The 17632-nt window shown below is 47.7% G+C and overlaps 1 protein-coding gene across 7 annotated transcripts in view; it reads right to left on the bottom strand.

Annotated features, from left to right (window-relative positions):
• Positions 1–4479: 4479 nt before the first annotated feature.
• PTPN14 (protein tyrosine phosphatase non-receptor type 14) overlaps positions 4480–17632 on the bottom strand; it is a 365153-nt gene continuing 352000 nt past the window's right edge. For 6 of the 7 annotated variants that reach the window (XM_084978023.1, XM_084978022.1, XM_084978026.1 and 3 more), the window contains 2 exons: positions 10929–12996; positions 4480–6029 (listed from right to left, as the gene is read on the bottom strand). In XM_084978023.1, the coding sequence (XP_084834149.1) occupies positions 12868–12996 (129 nt within the window). In that variant the 3' untranslated portion in view covers positions 4480–6029; positions 10929–12867. The remainder of the gene's footprint in view (positions 6030–10928; positions 12997–17632) is intronic. The other variant, XM_084978028.1, reaches the window with a different exon arrangement.

The following is a 17632-nucleotide window of genomic DNA, read 5'->3' as shown; positions in this document are numbered from 1 at the left end:
ACCAAAGTCCTATGAACACAGCACTTCACAGCTGCTCCCTGGTGTCCCAGAGACCCTCCAAAACCTGCAGGTGGGTCTGACCCAGATTTGTATGGAGTCTCTTCTTTGCTCTGGGACCCAGTGCACATGAAATCCTGTGCGTGCCCTCCAAGAGTGGTCTGTTTCCCTCAGTCTTGTTGGAACTCTTGTGCACAAGCCCCTCTGGCTTTTACTGCTAAATGCCCCAGGGGCTCCTCCTCCCCTAGGCTGGGTAACCTGACTTTGGGTTCAGAACTCTTACTCCTGTGGGAGAGCCTCAGTGATACATTATTTTTCCAGTCTATTAGTCATACACCCAGCAGGTATGGGATTGCTTATTTTGCAAAAGTATTGCTCCTATCACCTGGATGTGGCAGCTTCGTCTTTGGTTGTAGAATATCTTTTTTAGTAGGGTCCTGTCTATTTTGTTGTTGGTTGTTCAGCAGTTAGTTGTAATTTTGGTGTTTTCATGAGAGAAAGTGAGCTTAAGTCCTTCTACTTCACCGTCTTATCCCAATCTTGTTTCTATATTGATTTTTCTGTCTGGATGATCTGTCCATTGATGTAAGTGGGGTGTTAAAATCCCCTACTATTATTGTATTATTGTTGATTTCTTGTTTTATGTCCATTAACATATGCCTTATCTATTTAGGTGTTCCTATGTTGGGTGCATATATATTTATACTTGTTATACCTATTTCTTGGATTGGTCCCTTGATCATTATGTAGTGTCCTCCTTTGTTGCTTGTTACAGTCTTTAAAGTCTATTTTGTCTGATATAAGTATTGCTACTCTGATTTCTTTTGCATGGGATACGTTGTCCATTTCCTCACTTTCAGTCTGTGTGTCTCTAGATCTGAAGTGAGTCTCTTGTATACAGCATATATATGGATCTTGTTTTTGTATCCATCAGCCACTCTATGTCTTTTGGTTAGAGCTTTTTTTTTTTTTTAACATTTAAGGTAATTATTGATTTGTATGTTCTTTTTGATAGATTGTTTTGGATTTGTTTTGCAGATCTTTTTTTAACCTTTTGTTCTCTTGTGATTTGATGACAATATTTAGTGTTGTATTTTTATTCCTTGTGTGTATCTAGTGTATCTATTATAGGTTTTTGGTTTGTGGTTACCATGAGTTTTTTTAAATGGCAGTCTATATATGTGGTTGTTTTAAGTGCTGATCTCTTAAATTTGAAATGCATTTTTAGAAGCCCTGCATTTGTACTCACTTCTCTTCACAGTTACTGTTTTTGAGATCATATTTTACATCTAATTGTTGTGTGTATCCCTTAACCACTTATTGTGGATCTATATGATTTTTACTGTTGTCTTTTAACTTCCCTACTCGCTTTGTGTGTGGATGATTTCCTACCTTTACTGTATGTTTGCCTTTATTAGTGGGCTTCTTCATTTCATAATTTTCTTGGTTTTTTTTTTTTTTCTTTTCCTGTGGCTTTTTCTTTTTTGACTAGAGAAGTTCCTTTAACATTGTTGTTACGCTGGTTTTGTGGTGCCAAACTCCTTTAGTTCTTTCTTGTGTTTTGATTGTGCCATCAAACCTGAAGAAGAGCCTTGCTGGGTAGAGTGTTGTTGTTTGAATTTTTCCCCTTTCAGCATTTTACATATACCATGTGACTTCCTTCTGGCCTGCAGAATTCCTGCTGAAAAATCAGCTGATAGCCTTATGGGAATTCCCTTGTATGCTGTTTATTTCTTTTCCTTGCTCCTTTTAAGTCTCTTTTTTAATGTCATTTTGCTTATACTGTGTTTTGGTGTGGTCTTCTGTGGGTTAATCCTGTATGGGACTCTCTGCACTTCCTGGATTTGAGTGACTGTTTCTTTTCCGAGGTTAGGGATGTTTTCAGCTATTATGTCTTCAAATATGTGCACAGGTCCTTTCTGTCTCTCCTCCTGGAACGCAAATATAAGTGCGCTTGATGTTGTGCCAGAGGTCTCTTAAGCTCATTTCTCCTTATTCATTTTTCTTTTCAGCACCAGTGATTTCCACTACTCTGTCATCCAGTTCACAGATTTGTTCCTCTGTATCATTTAGTCTGTTTATTCTTTCGTGTGCTTTCCATGTCAGTTATTGTATTCTTCATCTCTGTTTGGTTGTTCTTTATATTTTCTTTGTTAAAAATGTGTAACTTCTTGCTCTGAGCATCCATTCTTCTGAATTCTTTGATCGTCTTTATTACTCTGAGCTCTTGCTTAGGCAGATGGCCTGTCTCCACTTCACTTAGTTCTTCTGAGGTTTTATCTTTTTCCTTTGTCTGGAATATATTCCTCTGCTGCCTCATTTTGTCCAAGTTGCTGTTTGTATTTTTATGTATGTGGTAGGTCAGCTGTTTCTTGACCTTGGAGAAGTGGCCTTTTCTAGAAGACTTCCTACATATCCTGGCTGTGCACCGCCCTCTCTTTACCCAAACTACATGCTGTCCTGGGGTTTTCCCTAAAAGGGCTGCATGGGTCCTTCTGTTGTGATGGGCTGACTATATCAGTGGTCTGGTAGGTTTGGTTGCCCCTTAGCCTGGTTGGTTGCCAGGCCCTGCCTTGTGTGGATGCTGCTGGCTGCTGCTTAGCAGGGCCTGAGCACAAGGCCGCTGGCCACAGAACCCTGGAGGGCCCAGGGCTAGAGCTGGCTCACCAGTAGGCAGAGTCAGGGTCCAGAAGATTCCAGAGCTGTCCCACCCACTGGTGGGTGAAGCCAGGTCCTGGGATCAATGTCAGACTACTGGAAGACAGAGCTGGGTCCTGGGCTTTGACTGCAGGACCTGAGGATCCCAGAGCAGGTGTCAGATTGCGGAAGAAATAGGGATGTTGTTGGTTCCCAACAGAGTTTGGGAAGGGGTCTGGTGTGTCCGAAGCTTGTGTTGGGCTGCTAGTGAGCAGGGCTGGGGCCCCAGCACAGAGTCTGGCCTTTTGTGGGTGGACTGGGTCTGCTGGCTATAGAACTATGGTTTTCTTATGACTGGTGTCTGCCCCCGGTGGCTGAGGCTGATTTAGAGGCTGGTGCAGGCTCCCTAGAGGGCAGGGCTGGTGCCTGCCCACTGATGGATGGAGGTGGGTTCTGGTCCTCTGGTGGGCAGGGCTGTGCATAGAGGAGGCAGTTGGCTCAGGTTTTTAGGCAGCCTGTTGATGGATGGGTCTGTGTCCCTGCCCAGTTAGTTGTATGGCCTGAGGGGGCCCCAGCACTAGCACCTATGGGTCTTGGATGGGGTCAGGCCTTGGCACTAATGAGCTAGAGGGAGGCTCTCATGATGGCACCCACCCCAGTGCCTTTAGGTAGAATGCCCCCCAAAATGGCTGCCACCAGTGTCTGTGTCCCCAGAGTGAGCTGCAGCCTCCTCCCCACCCCCACCTCTCCTCTGGGGGGCTCCACCCCCAAATGCTCTGGGGACTGTCTGCCTCATGAGGTACCATGAAGCTGGGGAGCCCAGTGTCAGGCCTAGAACTCACTCCTGTGGGAAAACTTTTGCAGTATAATTACTCTCCAGTTTGGGGGGTGCCGGTTCAGGTTATAGGACTTAATTTTATTGCACATCTGCCCCTCCTACCTGTTCCATTGTGGTTCCTCTTTTATGTCCTTAGTTGTAGCAGATCTTTTCTGGTAGGTTCCAGTCTTGTTCATCGATGGTTATTCTGCAGACGGTTGTGATTCTGATGTGCTCATGAGAGGAGGTGAGCGCAGGGTCTTTCTACTTCGTCACCTTGCTGGGATCGCCTATCATCTTTGACAAACTCGATGCAGCTTTTCTTTCAACAACTGTCATTGTTTTGTTGCTACAGTCAGCTTATACATGGAATTAGGTATGTGTTTAGTGAAATTTGCTTGCCATGACATCCTTTCATCCCAGTGTGGCTTACGGTATCCTCATTTTCATGATGTGAAACAAGCTAGGACCTCTGATAGATAAAGAGTGGGTTACTCACTGAGGTGGTTCTATTGCCCCGTTGTTATCATCAAAGAGCCATGAAGACAGCGTCCACTCTGACCACCAGGCGTCCACTGGGTGTGTATATGGCTGCTGATTGGCTGAAAACGTGGGCAGGACAGCCTCACTAGAGGTGAGTGGTGCTATTGATAAAGTTGAAAAACAGCAAGAATTTCAGTCTTGGGGAGGAGCATCCTGGTGCCTGTCTCTTCTGGGTCAGCAGTTTGAGATCGGAATAAACAGCTGGGAAGGGGATTGGGCATCTAATACAGGTTATCACTGCAGCTGTGAGAAGGCTCCATTTCTGGGTGCCTCACACCATCAGCAGAGCCGTCTCTCCTTTCAGGCTCAAACGAATTCTTTGGGATGATCATATCACACAGAAATGAAAAGCAGGTGGAAATAAATGAGCTTTAAAGAAGTGAAAAGGCAGATTTTCCCAGGCACATTTGCCCATGAAAATAATCCTAAGAGAGACGGCGCTTTCAACGAATGCAAACATACATCGTACAGAAAAGATTCAACTGTTTTCTCTGAAAAAAAAAAAAAGTTTATTGCATTTGGAAGTCAATAGATATCTTTTACAAAAAAGGTTAGAATAAAAGATCTCACATTTGTAAAGGCACATATGAAACATTTGACAGCAATGACAAGGGCAGTGAGAACATAAACAATACACAACTAGGACCGGTATCGAAAGACTTTATAAAAACAGACAGATAGGAAACAGTGCAAAAATACTGTCAAAAGTCAGTTTCCTACACCTCGTAATGGTGTATAAAACTGGCAAGCATAAGCTTATTTACTGATATAAAAAAGCACATAGAATAGCATGCATAGTTTTATTTAAGGCTTTTAATATTATTAAATGGAGAGGAAGTCTATACCATAAGTAAAGCTGACATGACTATTAATCACTCCCCAACTTAGGGAATGTCCTATAAATGTCTTGCCTCCTCTGCCCCCTTAAAACTGTTTGTAGTAAAAAGACGAGACTTCCATCTTTCAAAGCAAGTGGCCACCATGGGGAGAAGACGAAATGTGTTCTCAGGATCCCAGGTCCCCGTCTGGAATGCATTTCTCACAGAAACAACAGAGCAGGCGGTTAAACATCCAGGTCAGCCCAGGAGAGCCAGCCAGGTCTGGCTGCCACTGCCCCGCCATTCAGCTGGATGTCAGGAGGTTTCTGTGAGCTGACCCCAAGAGCCTTAAGAACAAACTGGTTTCTATGCTGGGGACCTGTCTGTATATCTGAAATGAACTCGTATTAAATGTCAGTTGCTTTGAAAGAGACAAGAAGTCACGACATTTTCTGGAACACAGAACCAAGGAAAGCATCAATACTGAATAAAGTAGCACAAGAGTCCAGTGAAACATAATAGATGAGGCTGTTACTTGATGTAACTCGTTACATAAGATTATACATTTAACAGTCATCTGCATGTGTAAACCTTTCTTTGCCATTTAAGTATCCTCAAGCAAGCTTGCTGACTACTGAAGGAACAAAGAAAAAGACACAGGAAATCATCTCCAGTGAAGAGTAACCTTACTTTTTGAAAGGATACGGTTAATAGAGCTTTGAGATTCCAAACTGGTGAGAAAGTTCAAAGGAAATTGCAGTAACGTTTTACAGTGTTCACGTTGGGAAAAAAAAAAAGCCTCTGAATTACAGCTTTCAGTTCTAAGCTGAAGGTATTAATTAGCTCATACGGGCAGTTCAGGGAGGTGGGAGGTCCCTGAGTAATGCTGAGAACACGAGGCACCTCTGCTCTGCCAGCCAGCTGAGCTCCACTCAAAGCACGATTCCTGAGATGCTAGCGAAATGGTTCCACCCTAAGGCACAGAGAGATCGCAATGCCATGCTTGTCAGTTTTCTCCTGGACACCTTAGCAGGGGACGAGGCATCTGTGTTTCCCTGGAGGAAGAGGTTGTGAAGAAAGGACAGGAAGCATCACAAGACAGAGGTTGAACAGCACATCCTGCCCCTCCCTAGACAGCTGGGAATGGACCACAAGGCAGCTGTAAATATTCCAGGGGCAGCTCGGAGCATCATTCATTTCACCAGATTGGCCAGGCTCTGCAGAGGCGAAGATGAAGGGAACAGGGTTGGCAGGAAGAAGCTAGAAACGGATTTGTCTGACTACACGTTATTATGCCCGATGCAGCCACCATGGAGCCATCTAAATTCACCTCGACTTATATACATACATAGATATGTAAATAACATGTAAGCATGAGGTACTGCTGCAGTCTTTGTTCTAAACTGGACTGATAATCAAATCCAACTTTTCTTTCATCCCTTCTAGTTCTGAGACCTAGTGTCTATCACCAAGGGAAAAAATAGGATGCGTAAGGTGCCAGCTCCTGGTTGCTGACAGCACCTAGCTATTTTCATTCTGGTTATTTCCATCTGCCAGATTTTATCCTTGCAACTACTATAAATGCCAGATTTTAGTTTCTGAAACGATCAGCTCTTTAAAATTAGATTTCCTAATCCCATAATTTGGAGAGATTTAGGAGAGATGCAGCCGTTTTGCTGCAGGGGTTGCACTGAAAGGACAGGCAAAGAACAGGTCTGCTGCCGAGATCTGATCCACAGAGCAAAGAAAAAGCCAGCAGAGCCCTAAGTGAATGAGGTGCACTTGGAAGAGGGTGACATCACAAAGCAGTCCTGCCTGTGCCCCCCGCCACCCTGAGTGAGACAAGGAACGGCACTTACAGTATTGACATTGATGCGGTTTTTAGAGATACCGCGTGCTAAGAAGGGGCTGCACTCTGCAGCCCCCCAGGAGAGGGCACTGTCGAGGAGCTGTGATTGCTGACTCCAGGGTCACATGGAGGAGCAAAACCTTCTGCAAAACCTGCTAATAAGTCTGTGAGAGCTGCGTGGGTTTGATCTCTGGCTGGGGACATGTCCCAGGCACAGCCAAAAAAGAAAAAAAGAAAGAAAGGGGAAAGAGCCTGTGAGGAAAGGAAGGGCTGCAGACAAGCAAGGGGAGCAGATCTGTTTTCCTGAGCAGCGAATGTAGGCAGACAGCCCAATACCAGGCATTCATCGAGGTCTCTCGCAACAGTGAGGACACAGCTGAACACCCTGAGAAAGAGTAAACCAGATCCCTCTGCAGGGCAGCACTGTCACCTCATTTCCATCCCTCTGGCCTTACAGAAAGGGAATAGAAGAGACATCCCCAAGTTCAGAAAATTGTTTGTGAATCAATGCACTTTTTAAAGTAATTAAATTTGGGGTCTGCATCTGCGGCATATGGAAGTTCCCGGCCAGGAATCAAACCCGAGCTGCAGCTGCCACTTATGCCACAGCTGTGGCAACACCAGGTTCTTAATCCACCTTGCCACAGCGGGAACTCTGAATTAATGCGCTTTTTGAGAGCAAGTTCAGGGCTGATCTAAAACCTCTACTCCTTCCATTTAATAACTCGTCGCTGGGCAAGCTGATGGCATTTTTTGGAAAGAGTGATCCTGATGGCTCAGAGTGTCGCAGAAGGAAGAGTGACTTCTAGGTAGATCATCATATGGAGGCTGCACCTCCGCTCTTGCCCTCCTGTCGTAAAATGAAACGTCCTTGAATTTACTTTTAAAGCTGGCGGGCTGAGCAAAAGCTCCGAATGGTAGGAACTGATGCACATCCTCCTGGTTACAGCACCAAACAAGAGTAAATTATGCAGACCTATGAAATTGACTGATGCCTGACATGCAGCGCCAGGCTCATGGACATTTTCATAGAGAACTTTTTAGTTCAGCCGTGCAGCTGGATTAAGCTGGAAACGATAAGTAAGGTAGTGAGCTGAATAAAAAAAAGAATGCTCGGCCGTCTGAGTTTCTAAAGGAAATGCAAAAGCTGAGAGCAGGCAGGATAAAGGTGGAGTATTGAGGAAGCATGCCATGGAGTTTCCCAGGTCCCCCTGAAGAACTACGATTGTCAGGGCAACACATGTGAGTTTGCAGAATTTTCTTTTTTTCTGTTTTACGGCTACACCTGCAGCATATGGAAGTTCCTGGGCTATGGGCTGAACTGGAGGTGCAGCTGCAGACCTATGCTGCGGCTTTCCGCAACACTGGATCCTTAACCCACTGAGTGAGGCCAGGGATCGGACCCGCATCCTCACGGACGTCAAGTTGGGTTCTTAACCCACTGAGCCACAGTGGCAACTCCTAGTTGGCAGAAATTTGACTGATGACATCTGCACCTTTTTCTCAGGCATACTGCTGTCACTTTCAACAGGTGCATCCGTGAGGTCTTTTGCCACCAAATGTCTTAGAAGCCACGGCAAAGACAAGAATCATTCTGCTTCATGCTCTGAGTTCAGGGGACGTGTCAAACATAATTTACCATCCTAGAGACTTCCACCCTAAGGGACCAAGTAGGATTATTTCATCCCCAGAGAGCCAACTGGTTGTCACGCATAAAGCTGTAGACCAGTGGAAAATCTATACAGTCTCCAGGAAAACCCCAAATATCTCCATTTGGAAGCAGTGCTAGATGTGTTGTTACTTTGCTCTCACACAAAAAAGAAATCATTAAGAGTGTCTGATAAAGTCCACAGGCAATAAAAGTAAACATAGTTGCAGAAGAATCTTTGGTAAAACAAGAGGAAACCGAACTCCCACAAAGAGCCACCTGAAGAGCCCGACTGGAATTGGTGCTTCTAGAAGTTTCTAACTCTAGGACCCTGACAGTTTCTCCCAACACAGAGGAGGAGTGAAGGGTAGATGAACACTGATATGGCTCTGACCTGGTCCCCACCCCTTGAGTCTAAGCGCCCTGGCACGCCTCTGGAAAGGTCTCTGCATTTGCCTACACGCTGACTTCTCCCCCCAGGGAAAACCAATAACCACACCGCCTTCTCCCTCACACCCGACACGGGAGCAGGGAGGAGATTCAAAAGCACACTCTGCTTGGCGACTCAGATGCCTTTGGGCCCACAGATCATGTTCCATTACCCCTGGGGCAGAGGCCAGCTCATACACACTGAGCATTGGGAAAGGATGGCAGCTGGAGTTCCCCGGTGGCCTCGTGGTTAAGGACCTGGCATCACTGCTGCAGCATAGGTTCAATCCCTAGCCTGGGAAAAGGTGCAGCCCCCTGCCCAAAAAAAAAAAAAAAAACCCGAAAAAAAAGAGAAAGGACAGCAGCTGAAAGACCCCACAGCAATGTGCCAATGACCACCCTGCCTTTTAGAATCTCAAGTGTACTCACATGTCGGCAAAGAGTGACTCCAAGCCCAGGAGACAGCCCGCTCACCAAGCGAGGTGAGGGGCCGCTCACAAACAGAGCCACGCTGCCCACTGAACACGCCCATGTTCGTGTGCATTAGCACCTGCTGGGAGAGATGACACAGGGTGCGGCGGGAGCCATACTGATGCGGGCGGGGGGCGATGGCGGGGGGGAGAAAAACTGGGCATGTTAGGTTGATCCAAGTGAATGCTCCACCATTGTCAATAAAATATGGTCCAAATACTGAAAAACGTCACACGGTCAGCCCTTTTCAAGCTGGGAGAGATAAGAAAGATAGGCAGCGGGATAAACACACTGACTTACTGGACCCGCCGGTGTTCATAACTGAACTGCAAGAGCTACGTAGGCAGGATGAAGGTTAAGTGAGCACCGGGCAAGCCAGCGGGCAGGCCCTCCCCCGGCAGAGCCCACCGAGGAAGCGAGGAAGCGGCCAGAGGGCCAAGGGACGCAGAGACAAACGATGCCTGATTACACTCACAAACGCTGCAGGCATAAAAAGTAAAATTCTCTCGATGCAGGGTTCTTGGAAATGCAATACTCAGAATATTCCAGGTGGAGGTGTTTTCCACCTTCCCCAACCCTGGCCATTCCCTCCAGTAGAGGGGAGACACACTCACTCCCCTCTCCTGCCGAGAAATCAGGGTTTCACATCCCTCCCTAGTGCTGCCAAATCCTCCTTTACTTCCTTTCCAGGGAAAAAGCGGTGCATAAATGTAGATGCGACTCAGAGGAGGTGTCGCCTTGGAGCCCAAGGCATCCATAGGGCTCCGCAGGCAGGACAGTGTTCGGCTTTATCAGCTCCGCTCAAGGATGAAGACATCAAACCCAGCCCCCACCTCCCCGCCCACCCCTCCCGGGTCCAGGAACCACAGTGTAAACAAGGCTGAACGCTGGGTCAATACATCCAAATGAGCCTGGACGAAAGAAACAAAACAGTTCAACTGGAAAGCTTCAACACCAGAGGCCTGAAAGTGCTGGATGGCTTTGTTGTGACATGGTATCTTCCCCACCCGCCCCCCGCCCCAAACCCCTGCTCCATTTTTGATTTTCTCCCCTCACATCCAAACTGCAGCAACAGACCCTGACAGCTCCAGCTTCAGCCTTGATACAGCATCAGGAACTCATTCCAAAAGCTCTAACTAGATAACTAATTTAATACACTTTGCTTCAAGGTTTATTCCTTGGCTTGCTTCCCAGATATAAAGCATCTCTGGGCAATTATTATGCAGATGCCACTGAAAGGACTTTAAATGGCTGCTGCTAATTTACCAGGAGATATGCTGGCATTTACTGGAGCTGTGAAAAGGAATGCAAAGTGGGCTGAAGGACCAAAAGCACTTGTTTTTAAAAGCAAAATGGGTGGAATAACTTTTAAATGTTTTCCTTTGAGCTTCAATATAAACTTTGGCTGGGAAATTGGATATTGAACCTGCTTCTTCTCTGCATTCTGTGCATTCAGGAATATTCCCATAGCACCAAGTGGCAACTGGTGGATGAGTTGAAAGGAGGGCTTGAGTGATGAGCTCAAAGAGAAAGCTAATCTACACTCTGCCCACACGAGACATTTGAACAGTGCCCACGCTTCGGCCTGAGAGACAAAAGAGAAATACTGACGTTGCTCATCACACAATAAACCAGTAACTGCAGAGACCAACTGTTAAAATATCCCTAACAGCAGAACGGTCCCGGATGGAAAGTCTCTAGTGAAAAGAAAACAAATACCTCTTTGCCTGTTGGTGGTCCAGAGTTCTGAGCATCTTTAGAGTGAGGGTTATGAGATCTGAGCCATTGAAAATACATGTCATACGCATGGTTTTCTTTCTCAGATAATACACCAAAATTCCAGAATCTCTGCAGCTCCGTTGAAGTTCTCCTTGATGGGTTCTTTAGACCCTGGAGTAGCCGGGAAGAGGCCTCCCCATCGCTGGATTCTTTTGAGTCCAATACAGGCCACAGCCACCGTTAACACCTGGCCAGGTGTGCAACCACAGAGATTCAACTTCCAAAGTAGTTCCTGGGGAATCTGCTTCCACGCCCGCCTGTCGGTATGTGGTGCGTGCAAGTCACGAAGGCACACTCTTTTTGGCTGCTTGGATGCCATTCTTTCTTTGCATTGACAGCTCAGAAAGAAAAAAAAAGAAAGGCAGCAGTGGAGAAAGGCATCATGAAACAGCCGCCAAGGCCGCGTCTAAGAACAAAGCCACAAATGTAAAAAGTGGCATCCAGAAAAAACCAGGAGTGGGGAGAAAAATGCCCCAAAGTTCAGCAAGAGGGAGAACATGCAGAACGTGATGTATCGTGTACTAAGCTACAGAATTCAGGAGGACAGTGATGGATGAGGGCGCAGACAGCAACACCGAGAACCGCACTTCTTCCCCCGGAGGGCAGGAGCCACACCACCACTCACCCGAGTGGCTTGTGCGGAGGCAAGGAAACCTGCGAAGCCTTTGTGCGAGATAAATCCCACCATCTTTCAGCAAGTGGGCCAAGACTCGGACCACGGGGTCCTGAGTGGGCTTAGCTCTGCTCCTGCAGACCCAACGCTGGGGATGCTGGTGCACAAGAGGAGTCGGGTCGGTGTGGCTCCTGCTACCTGAGTGCCAAAGAGCGCCCGGGCCTCAGCTTTCCCAGCTGCGTCGCTTTAGAACCTCTGCCATGCCTTAGCGATGGAGGGAAGGACAGAAAGCCCCCAGCACCTCGGCCCTCAGACCCTCAGCAACACCCACGTCCTGTTTCAATAAGCAACAGTATCAAGGGCCTGCCTGTCTCTTTTTCCCTCCTGCACTGATACACTGTCTTCTCTCAATCAGGCAAGAGGCCCAGCTGCACAGACGGCCTGGCCCAGGGCCCCAAAGGCCCCCAGACTCGGGTCCACTGAGCAAACAGGGACAAGCAGCACACACGAAGGGAGAAGCCCCCAGCAGGGAAACAGGCTCCGGAGCCCAGAATAAGGATGGCTTGACAAAGAGCCAACATGGGGGCCTCATTCAGCCTGGGTCACAGCAGTCCCTGCATCACACAGGGAGCATGTCCCCTGGCTGCTCCTGTCCCCACTCAAGCTTGGGAGGAGAAAGGAGACGCCTAAGGGAGAGGGCACAGAGGAAGAAGGGAGGGAGCTGTCCATCAAGCCCTGGGAGCCCCCATTTATAAGAGAAGAGCATCTTATCTTCTAGCAAAGGGTCTTCGCCCCTACCTTTCTATCTGAGGACAAATTCGCTTTCTTGCCATCTTTGATTTGGACGTGAGCAATCAGGCTGACGAATTTCAGGGCTGGCTACCAATCTGGCTGCCCCTTCACTAGAGATGTGTTCCCTCAGGCCTCTGTCCCTGACAGGATCCACCAGGCATCCTGCCTACTGACCTATTACACTGCAGATCAGTCAAGATGTGGTTCAAATGAGAAGTACTATATTCTTGTGAAAACTGCATTACCATGATTCACAAAAGTTACTCCCGGGGGGTGGGGTGGGTGGGAAATAAATTATCGCATATAAAATAATACATGATATTGGTGAATGATCCTGGCTCCCGTCTTCAGGGAGCCAGTGGCTTGCCTGCTCCGGCCATCTGCACCCGGCTTGGGGGAGCAGATGTTGTCTGGAGGTGTGTCCCCATCCGCAGGACGGAGCTGGGTCCCTCTTCCAGGAGCTGAAGGGGGCGGTTAAATGAGTCTGGAGTTCTGGAGGAACTGGATGAGGACCTGGTAGACAAACTTGTACTGAGCGATGGTCTGGATCATGAACATTCTTTGCTCCCTGAGGAGCCTCAGCATCATGGGGACGTCCACCTTCTGCAAGAAAAGAGGAGGAGATTCTGAGATGGGGACCTTCCCTGGGGTCCTTCATCATTCCCTCGCCCAGGAAGCATTCACTCACTGGCCCTGGGGAGGTGCAGGAGAAAGCCAACGCCCCCCTCCAGGTCATCCCAACCCAAGAGACAGGGGCTGGCCCACAGTAGCTCTTTATAAAGTCTCCTCACTATCTCATTAATTGTAATGAACTAAGAACACTCACACCCATCCTGCTCCCTCACAGGATCGTGGGCATAACCTAGTGAGATGGTTTACGTAAACCTTGAAAACATCAAAGCACAATCGCTGGACACCAGTCACATTTGGAGTGAAACCTTTAATAATATCTTGGGCATTCAATGAGATTGCCGAAGTATAACTCTTTGAGAATCTCATACAGAAAGGAATTAATGTGATGGGTCACAATGCCTGATGTCCCCTCCCTCGTTTCACTTCCATCCTCCAGGACCGGCTGGACCAGAAGTTCCACAGGGTCCATCATGCCATCGTGGGCTTGGCACCCTTCCCCCTGCTCTGGGGTCTCTTAACCCAGGCAAACAACCACACCTACAAAGTTATCAAGGACCGAGCAAGCATCGAAAATAATAAAAACTCAGCTCTAGGTGTTGTCTTACTTTACTTTCAAAAGTCATGTCAGCTATTTGCAAACAATGTGTAGCTACGATACCGTACAGGCCATTATTTTAGCTGCTCTTCTCCAGAACGAGTTAAGTAACACACACCCTAATTTTAAAAGGGACAGCCTAAGACCATAGATTTCTGGTGGCAACAAGTGGGTCTGTGCCTAAACTCTACTCCAAAGTGACCAATATCAAGATATACAACACAGAGCACCTCGTAGTGAACTTAATTCACAGAATGCATGATGAGCATTGGACTCTGGCAAGCACTGAAGGTACTGCAGAACAAGGCTCTTCCTACCTCATACCCATCAAAGGCTTTGACAAGAGGCAGGGCCACACGGGAGCTAGGAACTCATCTGCCTGTGCCTCAGTTTCTCTTTGTTAGATAAGGGTTGGAACAGGACCTTTCTCACCGGGTCACTGTGAAGGCTACTTGAGCTGTAAGGTTCTTGGCACAGTGCTGGCACACGGTAAACACTGAATACAGGCTAGCTGTGGTTATTATAAATTTTCATTCCTGTTGCCACCACCACCATCACCAGCACAACCATCGCCTCCCTCCATCTCTGCCTCCGTCATTTCCATCTCAATAGCCTGTAAGACTCAGCCCCAAGGACAGCACACTAGCTGATGGGGGGCAGTTTGGAGACAAGCTGAGGTTCCCCTGGTCCTCAGTGTGGGAGTCCCAGGTGCCTTGAAGACGCACTCCCACAGGGTCTGCTGTCCACTGTTCCCAACCCAAGGAATCAGGAGGGAATCGATGCTTGTCATCTTGCTTAGAAGATATTTCCTCCCCCCTTATTCTGTGAAGGAAGATGAACCAATTCAGAAAAGCAGCCAGATCAAGACCTCTTGCTCTTTGGCTGGTGAGAACTTGACCTTTTGAGTAACTTAACTAATCAGGGACAGGAGGCCGAGAGAGGATTGCAAGCCATGAAACTAGTGCTTTCTGAAAAAAATGTATGAGCATTAAAGTTCCCTGGTGGCTCAGTGGGTTAAGGATCTGCTGTGATTCAGGTTGCTGCTGTGGCATGGGTTCGATCTCTGGCCTGGAAATTTCTGCACGCCAAGGACACGCCCCCTCCCCCAAAAAAACACAAACCAACGTCACAGCCAACACTCAGTGACCAAAAGCAATGAATCACAGAGACACTCTCAGGACAGCGGGGGAGAGGCCCCACCAGTTCCTACCACATAGCTCCTTGCCCTCACAGTAAGCATCTTTGCTCCAGGAAAAAGAAAAGGCATTTCACTGACAAAATTAAAATTCTCTGGATTACAGATGAAAACATAAAGTACCTTTTTTTGGTCTTTTTAGGTCCACATCTGCAGCATATGGGAGTTCCCAGGCTAGGGGTCGATTTGGAGCTGCAGCTGCCTGCCTACACCACAGCTCACTGCAACTCCAGATCCTTAACCCACTGAGTGAGGCCAGGGATCGAACCCCCATCCCCATGGAGACGGGTCAGCTTTGTTACTGTTGAGCCATGACAGGAACTCCGAATAACATAACGTATCTTAAATCCAGAAGCTGGAGTTGGCACAGTGGTTAACAAATCCGACCAGGAACCATGAGGTTGCAGGTTTGATCCCTGGCCTTGCTCTGTGGGTTGGGGATCTGGTGTGCTGTGAGCTGTGGTATAGGTTGCAGACGCGGCTCGGATCCTGCGTTGCTGTGGCTGTGGTGTAGGCTGGCGCTACAGCTCCAATTCGACCCCTAGCCTGGGAACCTCCATGTGCTGCAGGTGCAGCCCTAGAAAAAGAAAAAAGAAAAAAATTAAAAAAAAAAAAATCCAGAAGCCATGGAAAGAAAACAGGAATATTTAGACAGGAGAAAAATGGCACACCCAATTTCATGTTGATTTAGCAAAATCTTTGGTTCAAAATATAAACAAACACGGTTCCACGCTTCTCCTAATTATAAGGGTTGGAGTTTTACTAGCCAGGCCTGAAGCAGAACAAGTAGGGAACTTTTTTCTCCTTAACCATCTCCCAGTAGCAATTATGGGAAACGGGAGCGATAAGGCTGGCTATATTTGTGCTCGGGGAAGGGAAGTGAAAAACATGAGTCATCTCGCTATCTTTGACTATCAATGGGAACAGAAGTCCTTTTTGGACTGACCACGTTCCCGTAAAGAATGTTCTGGCATGCAACTGGGCATTGAGGAAATCCGCTCTGTCTGGACACACACAGAGGATGGCATCACCCTGAACCCTCCCCACGCCCACGCAGGGCCCTGGTGGCTGGAGGCCTCCGTCTGCTCCACGCCGGCTCTGGCATGTGTTGTTTCTCTTCCACGGGGCCAGGAGAACATCTGGTGATCAATGAGCCTTCATGTCATCGCCTTCCTGAGGCTCAGCCTTTGATGGGTCTCCAAAGGGCTCTCAGAACAGAGCGAGCCTTCGTGTCAGACAAGAAGCGCAGGACAGCCTCTCAAGTTGAAAAGGAGGGAGGGGAGCAGAGAGGCAGCGCAGGGGGAAGGAGGAGAGGAGGAGAGTCTGGCAGAGAAAGCGCCTGGGGGGGAGGAGAAGAGCTCTTCGTGGGGAGGGGACGACGAGGCCCTTCTTCCTCCCCTGGGGGCCCCTCGGTGCCCCCCCACTGGAGCTTGGATACGCTCGAGCCACACGAGCCAGAGTCCGCTGTGTCTGAGTCCATCGTCCCAGCACCAAGGGGGTCTGAGACTTAGCGGCAAGCTGTTCCCTCTACTAGAAACTTCGAGAGACTCCTGGAAGGGACAGGGAAGCAACCGATCAAGAAATCTCATGTGAGACAGAAAGATAAAACCTCAAAGAAGACGATGACATTTCTGTTATGCAGTCTCCATGGATGCCCCGAAGGGCATATTGCTCTTCAACAGAAGGTCTGTTTGCTTGTTTGTCTGAACGAGAGGCCACTTTTTGGCCACAACCCCTCTTCTACTTTGGAGCAGCACAAATATGCACAGGTACCAACTCAAAGTTTCCAAAATTAGCTTTCTACAGGCAGGGAACGTAAAAACCCTTTGAGCAGGTTTGAACTCAGCACTTACTGTTTTCCTAGGAGTTTTAATATAACAAACTCTGTGATGCAGTATTTAACCTGATTTTCAAACCACAGAGGCCGTTGTGTAAACACGTTGTATATACGGTTATATAAATTCCTTCGCGGAACGAGCATCGTAATATTTCCGGATTTTAAAACTCCCGAACCACCTCAAAAGTTTCCTTTGCTTCTCCAAACTGTACAATTTGGAAGTTGCACTAGAACCAAATGACACATGGTGTGTGGAGGCAGAGTAAAAAGACAGGAAATAACGTAGGGTCGGCAGGGGGAAACCTCGCTTCAAATCCTGGCACCATTTGCTTAAGAGCCATCTGGCACTGGACAAGCCACTACCCTGTTTCTGGACCTCAGTGTCCTCATCTGTAAAATAGGAGCACTGACATTTGCAGCTATGAAGACGCCCGACTAAGAACCAAAACAGTGAAAGCCATTTAAAACCGCGAAAGTCCCATGTGAATGGAAGGCAGGAGGATTGTTCTTTGGCCTTTGCTTGCCATTTGCCTCATCTCCACAAAATCAACGCCCCCTCCGTGTAACTCCCTGACCTACAGCAGGAAAGGGCTCCGCTGAACCGCAGTCCGAGTCTCTGCAGGGAGAGCCAATGTCCAGTCTGTGTCCCGAGATGATGCACCAGCCCTGCTCCACCCCGCGGCCACGCTGGACAAGAGCAAACAGCGCCCTCTCAAATAAAACCTCCCTCGGAAGAATGAAAAACGTTTTTAGAGTGTACACCTCTTCACATAGGATTGAGGCCAAAACATCCCAGATTTGAAAGACGCATGTGACGCCACATCCCAACAACATGTGATGGAATAACCGACTGTGGAAAATGACCCGCAATAAAACCAGACTGTCTACAAAACAGACTTCTGGATGCCTGCAAAGCTCAGACTTACTAAATGTTTCCTTCCTTACACTTTCAGCTCTTCTCTATTACCTGGGGCGCTAC

The sequence above is a fragment of the Sus scrofa genome, chromosome 9 (assembly GCF_054392235.1).
Source record: "Sus scrofa isolate SSC_HxYL_T2T_F1_AM1 chromosome 9, Sscrofa_HxYL_maternal_Yorkshire_Landrace_v2.0, whole genome shotgun sequence".
Lineage (NCBI taxonomy): Eukaryota > Metazoa > Chordata > Mammalia > Artiodactyla > Suidae > Sus > Sus scrofa.
Note: the sequence above shows the minus strand (reverse complement) of the source record. Positions and strands in the feature narration are given on the sequence as shown.